General features: G+C 36.7%; 2 protein-coding genes across 2 annotated transcripts in view; one reads left to right on the top strand and one right to left on the bottom strand.

Annotated features, from left to right (window-relative positions):
- The first annotated feature begins 1,075 nt into the window (after positions 1-1,075).
- LOC110452188 (CUB domain-containing protein-like) lies at positions 1,076-1,983 on the top strand. Its single transcript, XM_021500559.1, has 2 exons — positions 1,076-1,109; positions 1,303-1,983. Exon 2 carries the CDS (start codon positions 1,322-1,324, stop codon positions 1,697-1,699), a length of 378 nt encoding a protein of 125 aa, XP_021356234.1. The 5' UTR covers positions 1,076-1,109; positions 1,303-1,321; the 3' UTR covers positions 1,700-1,983.
- Positions 1,984-8,845: 6,862 nt separating this feature from the next.
- LOC110452171 (T-complex protein 1 subunit alpha-like) overlaps positions 8,846-14,408 on the bottom strand; it is an 18,344-nt gene continuing 12,781 nt past the window's right edge. The window contains exons 11-12 of the mRNA XM_021500535.1: positions 9,533-9,696; positions 8,846-9,055 (exon numbers count right to left, since the gene is read on the bottom strand). Of these exons, the coding sequence (XP_021356210.1) occupies positions 8,851-9,055; positions 9,533-9,696 (369 nt within the window). The 3' untranslated portion in view covers positions 8,846-8,850. The remainder of the gene's footprint in view (positions 9,056-9,532; positions 9,697-14,408) is intronic.

Below are 14,408 nucleotides of genomic sequence, written 5' to 3' on the forward strand. Positions count from 1 at the left end.
ACACCATAAATACCGTAAACACATCCCAACACCAACACCACAAACACCGCCACCACATCCCAACACCAACACCACAAATCCCGCCACTACATCCCATCACCAACACCATTAATACCGCAATCACACTCCACCACCAACACCACAAACACCGCCACCATACCCCACCACCACCACCACAAATCCCGCCACCACAACCCACCTCCTACACCACAAATACCCCCACCACCAACACAACTACCGCCACCACATCCCACCACCTACACCACAAACACCCCCACCATACCCCACCACCACCACAAACACCGCCACCACATCCCAACACCAACCCCCCAAACCCCGCCACCACATCCCAACACCAACCCCCCAAACCCCGCCACCATACCTCAACAACAACACCATAAATACCGTAAACACACCCCAACACCAACACCACAAATCCCGCCACCACAACCCACCTCCTACACCACAAATACCCCCACCACCAACACCACAAATACCGCCACCACATCCCACCACCTACACCACAAACACCCCCACCACCAACACTACAAATACCGCAACCTTATCCCATCACCAACACCACAAATACCTCCACCACATCTCACCAACACATCAGCACTTTAGGTCACCATGACAACGACCACTGTGTAAATTAAAGACGGCAGTACAGTGGGACAGGGATCCTAAAACCAAAACTAAATATCCGTCGCCACCATCACCAGGTAGCCCTCTTCATTCCCTTCATTTTCGTTCCTACATGTTTTTTTCTTTCCGATTCACTACACTTGCCAATGTTGTTTACCCTTTTAGGTTGTCTTACAGTACGTCCTTTTACAACAGCGTTTCCTTTGTTCATGTGTCTCTTAGCCGAATTTGTTTTTTGAGAAATCCCTGCGTATTACGTGATTATGACTAATTTTGTGTGACGTAGCCGTGTAGAGTCTACAAAAACGTTTTTGCGATTTAAAGATTTACAAATATCAATGCCTCGTTTGGACTCTTTGTTTCCTATGGTGACACGGCAACTTTGAATTTTCAGAAGCTACAACGACAACAACAACAACAACAACAAAAGCGTCAACTACACCAACAACAACGGAGCAACCAAGGTATGTCATATTATTGTAATATTATTTATTCGGTATTAACGTTCACTTTACGGCACGTAAACACTTCAACTTGGTGTTCAGGTCCTGATATCATGAACGTTTTTAACTTTAATGAGATTGTCAATTGTCAAAACCAGATAATGCGCGTTAATGGGAACAAAACAAGATGTGTTGTCATTGTTTATCTTTTCAGCACGACAACCACAACAGCAATGCCGACAACAACCACTTCGACAACTACAACTCCGGCCGCTACCACCTCGACAACCACCGCCCCAACAACCAGCACTCCGACAACCGCTATCCCGACAACTACACCGCCCACAACACCTAGACCACGCCCAGATTGTAACAATATGTTCAATCTCCTTGGCAACTACCCCTCGGCGTCCTATGGTTGGACATGGCTGGACAAGTTGTATTGTTTCGTTTCAAGGTCAAGGTTACTGACCTTTGGAAGGGATTACTTCAGATCGCTGGGTGATAACGCACGTCTTTACCAAAGGCGTTGGGAAAGGTCAAGGTCATATGGAAGACGTCGCAATGGCTACAGACGGAGGCGCATGTTTGAATCATCGGGCGAAAAATAGATAGAAATACTTGACTGTAAAAAAGTTCGATGTATATAGATGTCAAAGGACTTTTGAAATATTGATTCTTAACATTTTCTGTTAATAAATTAATGACACAACTAGCAGTAATAAATTGCATATCATGGATTGATATATTTGTTGTTTCTTTGTCCATTGCTTAACAGCAAAGTCGGATGAGTGTAATTAATTGTTGATATTTATACTTTGATGAAAAGGTTTAATACTAAGTAGAATGGACCGAAAATTCACCCTCTATAACAACATCAATGCTATGTAAGATATTTGTGTAATAGCCTTTCTTCTTCTCAGATTGTACGTAAATTATAAGATTATTAACGTGAATATTTTAAATAAATTAAACAGTATTCACAGATTTTCATTCTCTCATTGTTGTATAGGAATTATGATCATAATAAATAGATCTAGAACAGTTGATGGATGTTCAAGCGGCAGTTACGTGTATATAGAAATGTTGTTTATCAATCTGATTCACACCTTCAATCCGTTCCTCTACAGTACAAATGCTCTTGTGACCTTTCTGGTGACCTTTTTGGTGACTGGTGACCTTTTCTGTGACCTTTCCAGTGGCCTTCAGTTCAATACTAGGATGCTCATATACAGGAAACACTCAACATAACACTACTTAAGTAAGCTAACATTCCCTATCTGTATATTTCTCTATATAGTATTACCAAAAATATTATTTACCCCATCATGTTAAAGACACTCTTTTAATTAACCATTTTTTCGCTTTCGACCCGACTCCGCTGACTAGGGAGTTAGTCTTACGTCAACTGTTTGTTAGTCCGTAACTGAAACATCCCTGCAGACTAACTCATTCAGCAGTTACAAAGGTTTCAGAATAATAGCTCCCTTTTAAGTTTCTGTAACATTCTCACTGAAATAACATTGCCAATAAAATTGCAGGAAGGCGAAACTTGTACTGACTTGACCTCATCGTGAGAAAAAAGAGTAGTCAATATTGAAATAACAGATAAAGCTGTCGATAGCTGTTCGTAAAGTGCTGTTGAAATAATGTTTTTAAGTGTCGTAAAAAATCGTTACAGTGTGGAGTTAAAGGATATAGCAAGTTTCTGGTTATCTTGTCTAAGCCTATTTTTCTTGGTTTTGTTTGGAAAATAGAACAAGGCCCTTATTCGTACAAACCGTTATCAAACAACTTTCTGGCTCGCTTACATCGCGTGACACGGTCAAAAATTAAGTGTGAACACTGGAAACGGTATCATAATTTAAGTCTCCCTAAAAATCTCCAAAATCATTCATTACTGGAATAGGAAATAGAGCTTTGGAACACTATAGTAACGTGAAGACGGGCGTTGGTCTCGGGGAACCAGAACCTCGCTAACACGCAAGCCCATATTATACCTACATTGCATCTGTTTTCTATAACCTGTCTACTGTAAAATACTACCTGTCTACTAAGGATAATACAACCTGTCTATAATACTACTTGCTTTCCGTATGCTACAACCAGTCCAAAATCTTTACTAAATTAGTATACACTACCATCATAGAGATTACACGGGCTACGCCCACTTACGTTCAGTGCAGAGAACGTAAGTGGATATCTACGCACCAAATTGAACATATTTTAAACGGAATTAGAACGTACAATTTTTACTTGTAAATTCCAGTGAGGAATATATGAGCTGCTTTGTAGATTAAAGTCATTGAAATTACGAAACAATTATCACAGATAATAAACAGACACGTGTAACTCTAAAGTATGAGTGTTAAAACATGTACTTACAAAATGATCATTTGTTGTAAAGCAATGTTAAGAAGAAAATGTAAAAAAAGTAGAATCGCGCCAAAACGGACTTATCCGAAAAAAACACTTCTATGAATTATATATTCTCTAAAAACTCATTTAAACCTTAGAATTAATGCCTGTTTGGAGAGAGTTTTTATTTATGAACAGAGCCTATGTAATCCTATCTTGTGTCAAGTGATCGTGATTGCTCGTTCCCGGAGATAATACTTAATTCTCAATCACGAATTAAAGTTTTCACGAATATAAAGTACGTGCATTCCGTGAAATAATGTACACACGAAAATAAAGGGTTTTAAAATTATTACACGAACAATGTGGAAGATGTATTCTAGTAAATACATCTGCCGTTCATCTTTAAAAAATGTTTAGAAAAAAATGTATTGCCTTCTAATCACCGTCATAATAATTGTCAATTTACAGTGGTGCCCCAACCAAAGTGTGACTGCAAAAACTTGACAAAGAAAATTGACGACCTCGAAATTCAGATCCTCATTCTCAAGACACAGATGAAGCGACAAATTGCGGAATTTCGCGATCGTGAAAAACACTTGCGGGACAGATATCGGGAATGGAAAACTCACACTTGGAACAAATTCAACAAAAGATTTAGAATGTTAAAAGAAAGTGCACGAAATAAGGAAAGGGAGCTTATTGTCAGATACAGGAGAAGGGAGAAGAGTTTAAAGAACCACTATAAACAGAGAGAATCAAACATGAGACAACAGTACAACCGGAAGTACAAAGATCTTGACCGGAAGTACAAGGCGCAGGCGAGGAGCATGGGGAAAAAGTACAGACAAGGAGAAGAGGCAATCATTCAAAAGTGCAAGGAGGACTTCGAGAAAAAGGCGCAGCAAATCATGTGGATTCTGGGAATATCATAAGCACCTTCTAATTTTTGATTTGAGGATTGAGTTTCTCTTGAATCTCGAATATAAGACTGTCTTGAATATTAAGTTATTAGCGGTCAGTTTTATTTTATAGATATGATTGTGACTAGCTGCCTAGATTTGGAATAGAACTGATCAAATGTAACCGTATAATTCTATTGCCGGTCATGGCTAACCATAAAATGTATTAAACCATGAAATGAAGCAGTTATCATTAAAAAGAAATAAGTCGAAGTCGAACTGTTATTTTATACCAAGCATTAAAAAAAAATATAGATAAAACAAATAAGTACAGCATTACTAATATTAAAAAAACGTGTATTGTAGTGAAAACCGGTTGACTGTTTCAACCATAAAGATTTTAACCCAAAGAATGATTTGAGTTGAGTCCTACACAATAAGATGTTTTTCTCTTAAAATCGCCTTTCGTCAGTGATTCCTCTTACAGGCTTAACAATTGGTGTTGTCGCTGTTGCTCCAGAGGTGCTCGTTATCCTTCTCCGATTCCACTTGGTCCTTAGTTCTCAGCCAGGCGGCCATGTCGGAATTTGACGGTTAAAGTTTGTTCCCGCTATTTCTCGGAAAGTACTTGAAAAATCATTTCTTTTTATACAGATTCATCTAGAATCGGCTCTTAGTTAAAAAGATTTCATTTTGCAGTTCGATCATTCTTAAATTTTATTTTTTGAAGTTTGCTATTGTCATTTTTCAGAAAGTGAAGCACATATTTTTTTTTATTTCCTTTTTAATCAGAAGGTTCTCCCTGTTTCTAAGTTTTATTTTGAGCTTTTAGCTGATGGAACAGATTTTTTTTACTACTTGAAGAAATCAGAAATCTCTCCCTTTTTTAACAAATTAGTAACTATTCTAGTAAAATGACAATACCAAGCCCAGCAGTACGACGTTTTGATCGAAGTTGCCTGGAGTTGCATTCACTATTGACAAGATTATGCATTCAATGTCAAACTTGAAAAGGCTAAGATCAACATATTTTCCAAGAATAAATTACACTTAGAGCTGAATAAACTTTTGTATGTAACAGTACGAAAGTATCAGAAAACAAGGCAAAGTCCTGCCAGGCAATCCATACTCCCCACCCCGCTGTTCACCTACCTCAGGATCAACCTACTGTAAAGAACATATCCTGATAAAGAATCGGTAAATTTCTGTCCAATGAATGTACCTGCATACTGAATCTGGTTACCCTTGGTCAAATATTATTCAATGACTGAAGTCAGAGGTTAAAGCATATACAGATATCAGTGATCTGCTCCTCATAGAAACAGTATAGAAGATATGGGAAAACCCCGTTTTTAAAAGGTCAAGGTCAAGGGTGAAAGCCTAGGTCACAGCGATCTATTCTTGCACTCTATGCATATCAGATGTAGTTAGTACATGCGACATAGAAGATATATGCTTCAAGGACTTTTTTAGCATATCAAATCATTATTAAAGACCTTCGCCTGATGTTCATGATCACAATCAGAAATTCAAATATCATTTTTTGTGTGTGTGTCGATTAGTCTATTTGAATTTTAACTTTGTATACTTTTAAAAGTGGACTTGAAGCCGACAATTATTACAAAAGTAGTCAGGGGCAGGCCTACACTCTCCTAACAGTAAATTTTAGGATCCCTGTCCCATTGTACTTTGTTTTTCCCCTATATACAGTAACCTCCTCTTAACTTTACCATCGTATGGCATTGTCACTATATAACCCTACCAAATTCAGTTGGCATTCATATAGGCTAGGAATGCCATGGACCCATTGTTGACGTCATAATTGTAACGTTGGATACCACTGGCCCTCCCTGGGTGATAGCTGTTCTATTCATTGAACAAGCATACACCATACATACAAACAAAATGCTGAATATTAATGTGTAATTGAATTTTCTATGATGGTTAATGCAAGTATTGAACTGCTTTCAGTTGGTATTCATAGGCAGTATGAATTCCAACTGGACAAAGACAAATGTAACGCTAGTTTCATAGAATTTGCCTTTGTCCAGTTGGCATTCATATTGCCTATGAATGCCANCTCGTTTCATAGAATTTGCCTTTGTCCAGTTGGCATTCATATTGCCTATGAATAACTGAAAGCAGTTCAATGCTTAAATAACTAGCACAGTTTGGCCAGGTAGCTAAATTGCTTAGAACGATAGTATAACAATCTGAAGTCCAGATTTGAATTCCAGTCTTGCTCCGCTGAATTTGTTTCCAATCAAAACACTATTGTTGATCATATTTCTTTTATTTCATTCTTTTAACTTATCTTTAATGTCCTGCAATGTATGGTTTTCTTTCCTGAAATTATATAACAAGAGAACCCCGAGGGATCTTGGCGCCCACCATTGTACCATCTTCATTAGTTCTTTCTTTTCTCTTCTTTCCTCTAATCTGTTTGATCCAGTCATGTTAACAATAAATGCACCTTGAGGTAACTTTTGATCTAAACTTAATACTGATGTGTATGAAAGACAACCTTCAAAGTGAGTTTGTATTTCACATATTGACTAGTACAGTACTTAATGTGAAAGAAATAGAATGATCATTGCAATATGAGAAAGATCTGTTTAGTTCTTCCTTTAGCCATTTTGTTTTTATGATCAGTCTCAAAATATAACATGCACAACAAGGGAGCAAGGGGAACCTACATATCAAATTTGAGAAAGATCCCTCAAGTTATTCCTGAGAAATAGTACTAACAAACCTTCAATGTCAAAAATCAAAGATGGCTGTCGGTAGGCCATTTTGTTTAACTGATCAGTTTCAAAAGTAAACATGAACAATAAAGGACAGTGGGGAACCTGCCGGCCAAATAAAAAAAATTGGGCGAGTAAAAAATTTGAAGCACTTGCCCAAATGACATATTGATGGCCGAAATAATTTTGGGAAGAAATATTTCCACAGCATTTAACACAATGCTTCAGCACATTTAAATTACATATAACATGACAATGTTTGTAATATGTAAAACAGAATAAAACATATTTTTAATTCTTCAACCCTAGTTAAAACCCGACATGATCCAGTCCATTCAGGTCTTCCCAAAATGAAATACACAAAACCCGCACCTCAAAGAAGAAACCCTGGCAGTATTTATATAGAAAATCTGAAAAAAAAATCATCACATTTTCTAAATCACGGACAGTTCGATTCAAATCGAAGTAATGACAGCTGAAAAGTACTGCCCCCCCCCAGTTAATGTGGAAGGGACTATAATTTCTTTTATTCATTAATTTTTTGACAGTCGCCCAAACTATTTTTGTTGGGCCAGTGACTACCTCACTTTTGACAACTTTTGGTTGAGCAAGACTTTAACTGCCATTGGCGAGCAGGCGACCGCCCATTTCAGGCACTGCTGCACAACAAGGGAACAAGGGGAACCTACATATAAAATTTGAGAAAGATCCCTCTGGTACTTCCCGAGAAATAGCGATAACAAATTTTCACTATCAAAATCCAAGATGGCTGCCTGTCGGCTATGTTGTTTATCCGATCGGTCTCAAAAAGCCCTGCACAGCTAAGGACCAAGGGGAACCTACATATCAAATTTGAGAAAGATCCCTTTGGTACATTTTGAGAAATACTGATATCAAGAATTGTTTAAGGACGGACCACGGACGCAGGGTGATTTGAATAGCCCACCATCATCTGATGGTGGGCTAAAAAAGATAGTCATGCCGGAAAAAGCTGTTTCCAACATTTAGATAGTCTTTGGCAGTCCCACTGCACTACCGGTATGTATTTTCCTATATACACTCTAACCTGTCAGGTAGAGCTAAGTGTAACAATCTGAAGTCCAGTGTTTGAATCCTGGTCTAGACCCACCTAATATTCAAGACTCGGAACACTGTTATTGATTATGTTTTGATAATTTCGTCTGTATTATTTCTCATAGAAATTCCGCAAGGTATGGTTTACATTTCTGAAATGGTTTATCATAACTATAGGTTAAAACATTTTCCAACACTTCGTTAGTTTTTGGCAGTGGTACCGGGATCCTAACCAAAACCTTGTTTGAGGTTCATAAGAAAATTTCAAATCAAGAACAGCTATATTGTGATACTTCTGCAACTTTTGATAATGGATTGTTTCGTGTAGTTTAAATATTTTATTTGACCGTTTACTTTTGTTCTACATAAGGCTAGTTGTAATTTCAATTCACCTGTTGACACAACAAAGCAATTAGTTTCAAATTAATTTTTATTGTTTTTTTCTTTTTACAGATGATTAGAGGGTACACAAATACAAAAACAAGCACATTTTATGAAACAATTTTGTTCACAGTACACTGTACGTCTTCATAACAAGACATAACGCAATAATGCTTTTTTATCGTACCAGCATTCATTTCTTCAATACTCTTCTTCTTCTTCTTCCCATGTCGCAAGGAGCTGATAATATGAGCACTGTAAAAATGAAATTGAAATAAATATTTGTCCTAGAGTCTTTAAGATCTATAGGGTGCCTCTCCTCAGGGCATCCTGGTAAGAGTTGCCCTCCTTCTGCTCTGGTGCTAGTTTGATCAAGTCGTCTATTCTCAGGATCGTGATGGCTGCCTCCGTAGCAAACTTCAGGGATTTGATCTTGGAAATAGTGGGTTCAAATACACCCTGCTTCTTGTTGTCCTTGACCTTACCTTCATACAGGTCAAGGCCGATCCTGTAATATAATTGAGAAGGGGATTAAGACATGTTTGCCTCAGGTACATACACATCTACGTACACATACAACAGTTTATGTTTGTGTGTTGTCAAGGAATACAGGGAAAATATCAGTCTAATAGTTTGACGTGGATGAATGAAGTTATCGGAAATTTAACAATGGCTTCTGCTAAATGCACAAGCCGGGCACAAGTATTGTTGAGAGAGCTGAATAATACTGCTACAAGTGTCAATGACATACCAATCTCATATGGTGGATAAAGGGAAAGTGTCTACCGATCTGTCATTTTCAATCATAGACCTCTAGGTATTGCAAAAAGTTACCCATTACATATTCCTCACCCCCCTCGGAGCAGCTCAAAACTTTTCTCGCCCAGCAGGACAGAAAAATTCTATCTCCGTAAAATAGATCCATTTGACTCATCACTTTATGTTTAACAGCAAAGTCATTCTAGAACATACTAAGAAGACTCACCATCTGAGGTCTCGGTGTTCCTGTTTCGTCTGAGACATGTTGTGGTAGGCGCGGAGCTTGGCGACTAGGTCGGTGGAGTCCTGAGCGGCATTTACGGCCAGCTGTTTGGGGATGACCAGTAGGGACCGCGCAAACTCAGCAATGGCCAGCTGTTCTCGGGATCCCTGTAGCAGATTAAACATAAGGCTAGTTATCCTCAAATTGTAGTATGCAGGTTTACAATGCATTCAGTAGACCTCTGAAAGTATTTTTTGACACCTTAATTTTAGCTTTCAGCTCACTTCCTCAACAGTCTGTCTGTCCTCAGAAAAAAATTAGAGTGTTTGTGATTACAATCATCAAAATTAAATTCATATAGAATGTTCATCATCGGACAGATGGTTATTTATTACCATATAACCTCTTGGGTTTCCATTGGCTACTCGTCTTAACATCCACTTTTCATGTCCTCCAATTAACTGATTTTTCTACCTTTTTTGTAGACATTAAGATTTTTTTATGGGGAAACACAGCAACATTTTCACAAAATTGGGTAAATACGTATATTTTCAAAGCAATGTAATATTTTCAAAACGATTATGAACCCTTAAAATGCTAAATTCTATATGAAAATATATATTCATCATTTGTAGAATATGGGAACAAACAAAAAATTTCAATTTTGCGAACAATTATTTTTTCTCATATTGCAGTAAATTGTTATCAGTTCTTAATTCTCCTTTAGAAAACAGCCCTTAACAAATGCTAAATGTATACAACAAGCCATTCAGATTAATATGTCTCGCCTATGCCCCGCTTTGACCATCAATGCAATGCACAAATCGATCAGAGAAACTAACTTAAACACAAAAACATAATGCTGATGGAGATGCTGACAAAGTCAATGGACCATGAAAGGTAGGCCGCATCCAGCATTTGATGCATGGACTGAGATGTACTACCTAAGATGCATGTATGGTCCAAGTTTGGTTGGTCTAGCACATATACTTTTAGAGAAACTAACTTTAATGCAAAATCTTAAAGTTGATGGCGATGCTGACAAAGTCAATGGACCATGAAAAGTAGGCTGCATCCAGCATTTGATGCATGTGTTGAGATGTACTACCTAAGGTGCATCTATGGTCTAGGTTTGGTTGGTTTAGCATTGGTACTTTCAGAGAAACTAACTTAATTGCAAAAACTTGACGCTGCCGTTGCCGGAAAGCAAACACCTAAGTCATGCTTCCACTTTGTGGCGAGACTACAACCCTTGTAATATTGCATAAAGACATCTCTCCAGCAAAAGAATAAACACAAATAAAAACCGAAAACTTATAAATGATTAAACCTCAGAAAAAAATTAGAGTGTTTGAATAGTACAATCATCAAAACTTCATAATCTATTTTCATCACAGGTCTAACAGCAAAGCAACACCTATGTTTACCTGTGACTAGAATCTTCTGATCAGTTTGATATTAAGACTTACAGCTCTGATAATCAAACAACATGAACATTTGTGTAGGGCGTAATCAATTGTATGGTTCAACCTGCTTCTGCTCTTCTCACAAGTTCTTAGGGTGTCAGCTACCACGGGGTGTATGTGAATTTAACAAATATCAATACCCTTATCCTAATCTTGATACATGTATAACTTCAGCTTGATCAAGTGACTAGTCAATAAATATAATGCAAAATATCTAAAAGACACCAGTACATCATATTTTATAAGTTGGTCTGACTGATTGTAAAAAAATGACAAAATTCCATTTAATCAATCCAATATCAAGCTTTTACAGTGATTTATATTTCAGAAACGCTAACAAGAGCCTGGTAGTTGTCAATTATCAAACATCTCTACATATCAATGATTGGACTATGTGTCTAAGCTCTCTGTCTGTCCTCAGAAAAAAAATTAGAGTGTATTTTATTACAATCATCAAATTTATATTCATAATGAAAGTTCATCACCGGACAGATATATCAGTATATTGAATTATAATCACTTTTATATAAATAACTTTATGTTACTGCTCAATATACACTCTTCTGGCTTACTATCACAACATGCACTTTTCATCTTCATCTGCAGGGATATAAAATTCCACTAGCCTGATGCCTGGGGCTCGCAGATTATATGCCAGGACCAAAGGAAATTTTAAATATTTACTAAATAAAGAAAACTTTGGAGGGCTAGTAATCTACATAAGAAACTGTTAATACAGTGGAATTTTCACAAAATTAGGAAAATGTGTATTTTCAAAGCAATACAACATAAAGCAAAGTGTATGTAATTACTATATAGTGTATGCCGTCAACTAATATTCAATGTCATGATAAATTTGCCCTCATTAGCTATAGGGGGTGCAAGAAAGGCCCACGTGAAACTGCAGCAAAACATTTCCCGGTATACATTAAATATTTTGTCCTCAGAAAAAAATTAGAGTGTTTGAATAATACAATCATCAAAACTTCATAATCCATTTTCATCACAGGTCTAACAGCAAAGCAACACCTAATTTCACTAGCCTGATGCCTGGGGCTCTCAGATTATATGCCAGGACTAGAGGAAATTTTAAATATTAACTAGATAAAGAAAACTTAGGAGGGCTAGCAGAATTTTTTAAAATCTGCCTTTTTGGCTAGTACTTTAAATAGGAAACTGTTCACCCCTGATCCGTCTTCTTTCACAGAGACGGACATAGGGGCTTTTGATTGTGAAAATACAGTGGAATTTTCATAAAATTAGGAAAATGTATATTTTCAAAGCAATAGAACATATAGCGAAGTGTATGTAATTACTATTTATTGTATGCTGTCAACTAATATTCAATGTCATGATAAATTTGCCCTCATTAGCTATAGGGAGAGCAAAAAAGGCCCAAGTTAAACTACGGCAAAACATTTCCCGGTATACACTAAATATTTTGTCCTCAGAAAAAAATTAGAGTGTTTGAGTGGAACAATCATCAAAACTTCATAATCCATTTTCATCACAGGTCTAACAGCAAAGCAATACCTATGTTTGCCTGTGACTAGAATCTTCTGATAAGTTTGATATTAAGATTTACAGCTCTGATAATCAAACAACATGAACATTTGTGTAGGGCGTAATCAATTGTATGGTTCAACCTGCTTCTGCTCTTCTCACAAGTTCTTAGGGTGTCAGCTACCACGGGGTGTATGTGAATTTAACAAATATCAATACCCTTATCCTAATCTTGATACATGTATAACTTCAGCTTGACCACGTGACCAGTCAATAAATATAATGCAAAATATCTAAAAGCTACCAGTACATCCTACTTTATAAGTTGGTCCGACTGATTGTAAAAAAATTGGCAAAATTCCATTTAATCAATCCAATATCAAGCTTTTACGGTGATTTATATTTCAGAAACGCCAACAAGAGCCTGGTAGTTGTCTATTATCAAACATCTCTAAATATCAATGTTTAGTCTAATCTCTAAATATAAATGTTTAGACTATGTGTCTAAGCTGTCTGTCTGTCCTCAGAAAAAAAATTAGAGTGTATTTTATTACAATCATCAAATTTATATTCATACTGAAAGTTCATCACCGGACAGATATATCAGTATATTGTATTATAATTGGTTGTATGTATATGTAAATATCTTGATATACATTAAGTATGTTTTACCGTCTCAATACACTTCACCGGCTTATTATCACAACATGCACTTTTCATCTTCATCTGCAGGGATATACAATTCCACTAGCCTGATGCCTGGGGCTCGCAGATTATATGCCCGGACTAGAGGAAATTTTAAATATTTACTAGATAAAGAAAACTTAGGAGGGCTAGCAGAATGTTTCAAAATCTGCCTGTGGGCTTGTACTTCAAATATGAAACTGTTCACTCCTGACCCATCTTCTTTCACAGAGACATATATACAGCTTTTGATTGTGAAAATACAGTGGAATTTTCAAAAAATTAGGAAAATGTGTATTTTCAAAGCAATATAACAACATACAGCAAAATGTATGTAACTACTATATATTGTATGCTGTCAACTAATATTCAATGTCATGATAAATTTGCCCTCATTAGGGGGAGCAAAAAAGGCACAAGTTAAACTGCAACAAATTTTCCTGGTATACACTAAATATTTTGTCCTCAGAAAAAAATTAGAGTGTTTGAAAGGTACAATCATCAAAACTTCATAATCCATTTTCATCACAGGTCTAACTGCAAAGCAACACCTAACTAATTCCACTAGCCTGATGCCTGGGGCTCTCAGATTATATGCCAGGACTAGAGGAAATTTTAAATATTTACTAGATAAAGAAAACTTAGGATGGCTAGCAGAGTTTTTTAAAATCTGCCTTTTTGGCTAGTACTTTAAATAGGAAACTGTTCACCCCTGATCCGTCTTCTTTCACAGAGACGGACATAAAGAAGCTTTTGATTGTGAAAATACAGTGGAATTTTCATAAAATTAGGAAAATGTATATTTTCAAAGCAATATAACATAGCATAGTGTATGTAATTACTATATATTCTATGCTGTCAACTAATATTCAATGTCATGATAAATTTGCCCTCATTAGGGGGAGCAAAAAAGGCCCAAGTTAAACTGCGGCAAAACATTTCTCGGTATACACTAAATATTTTGTCCTCAGAAAAAAATTAGAGTGTTTGAAAGGTACAATCATCAAAACTTCATAATCCATTTTCATCACAGGTCTAACAGCAAAGCAACACCTATGTTTACCTGTGACTAGAATCTTCTGATCAGTTTGATATTAAGACTTACAGCTCTGATAATCAAACAACATGAACATTTGTGTAGGGCGTAATCAATTGTATGGTTCAACCTGCTTCTGCTCTTCTCACAAGTTCTTAGGGTGTCAGCTACCACGGGGTGTATGTCAATT

This window comes from Mizuhopecten yessoensis, unplaced genomic scaffold, assembly GCF_002113885.1.
Source record: "Mizuhopecten yessoensis strain PY_sf001 unplaced genomic scaffold, ASM211388v2 scaffold6443, whole genome shotgun sequence".
Lineage (NCBI taxonomy): Eukaryota > Metazoa > Mollusca > Bivalvia > Pectinida > Pectinidae > Mizuhopecten > Mizuhopecten yessoensis.

What these genes read in the sequence shown, in the direction of transcription:
- LOC110452188 (XM_021500559.1), top strand. Translation starts at nt 1,322, where the DNA reads ATGCCGACAACAACCACTTCGACAACTACAACTCCGGCCGCTACCACC.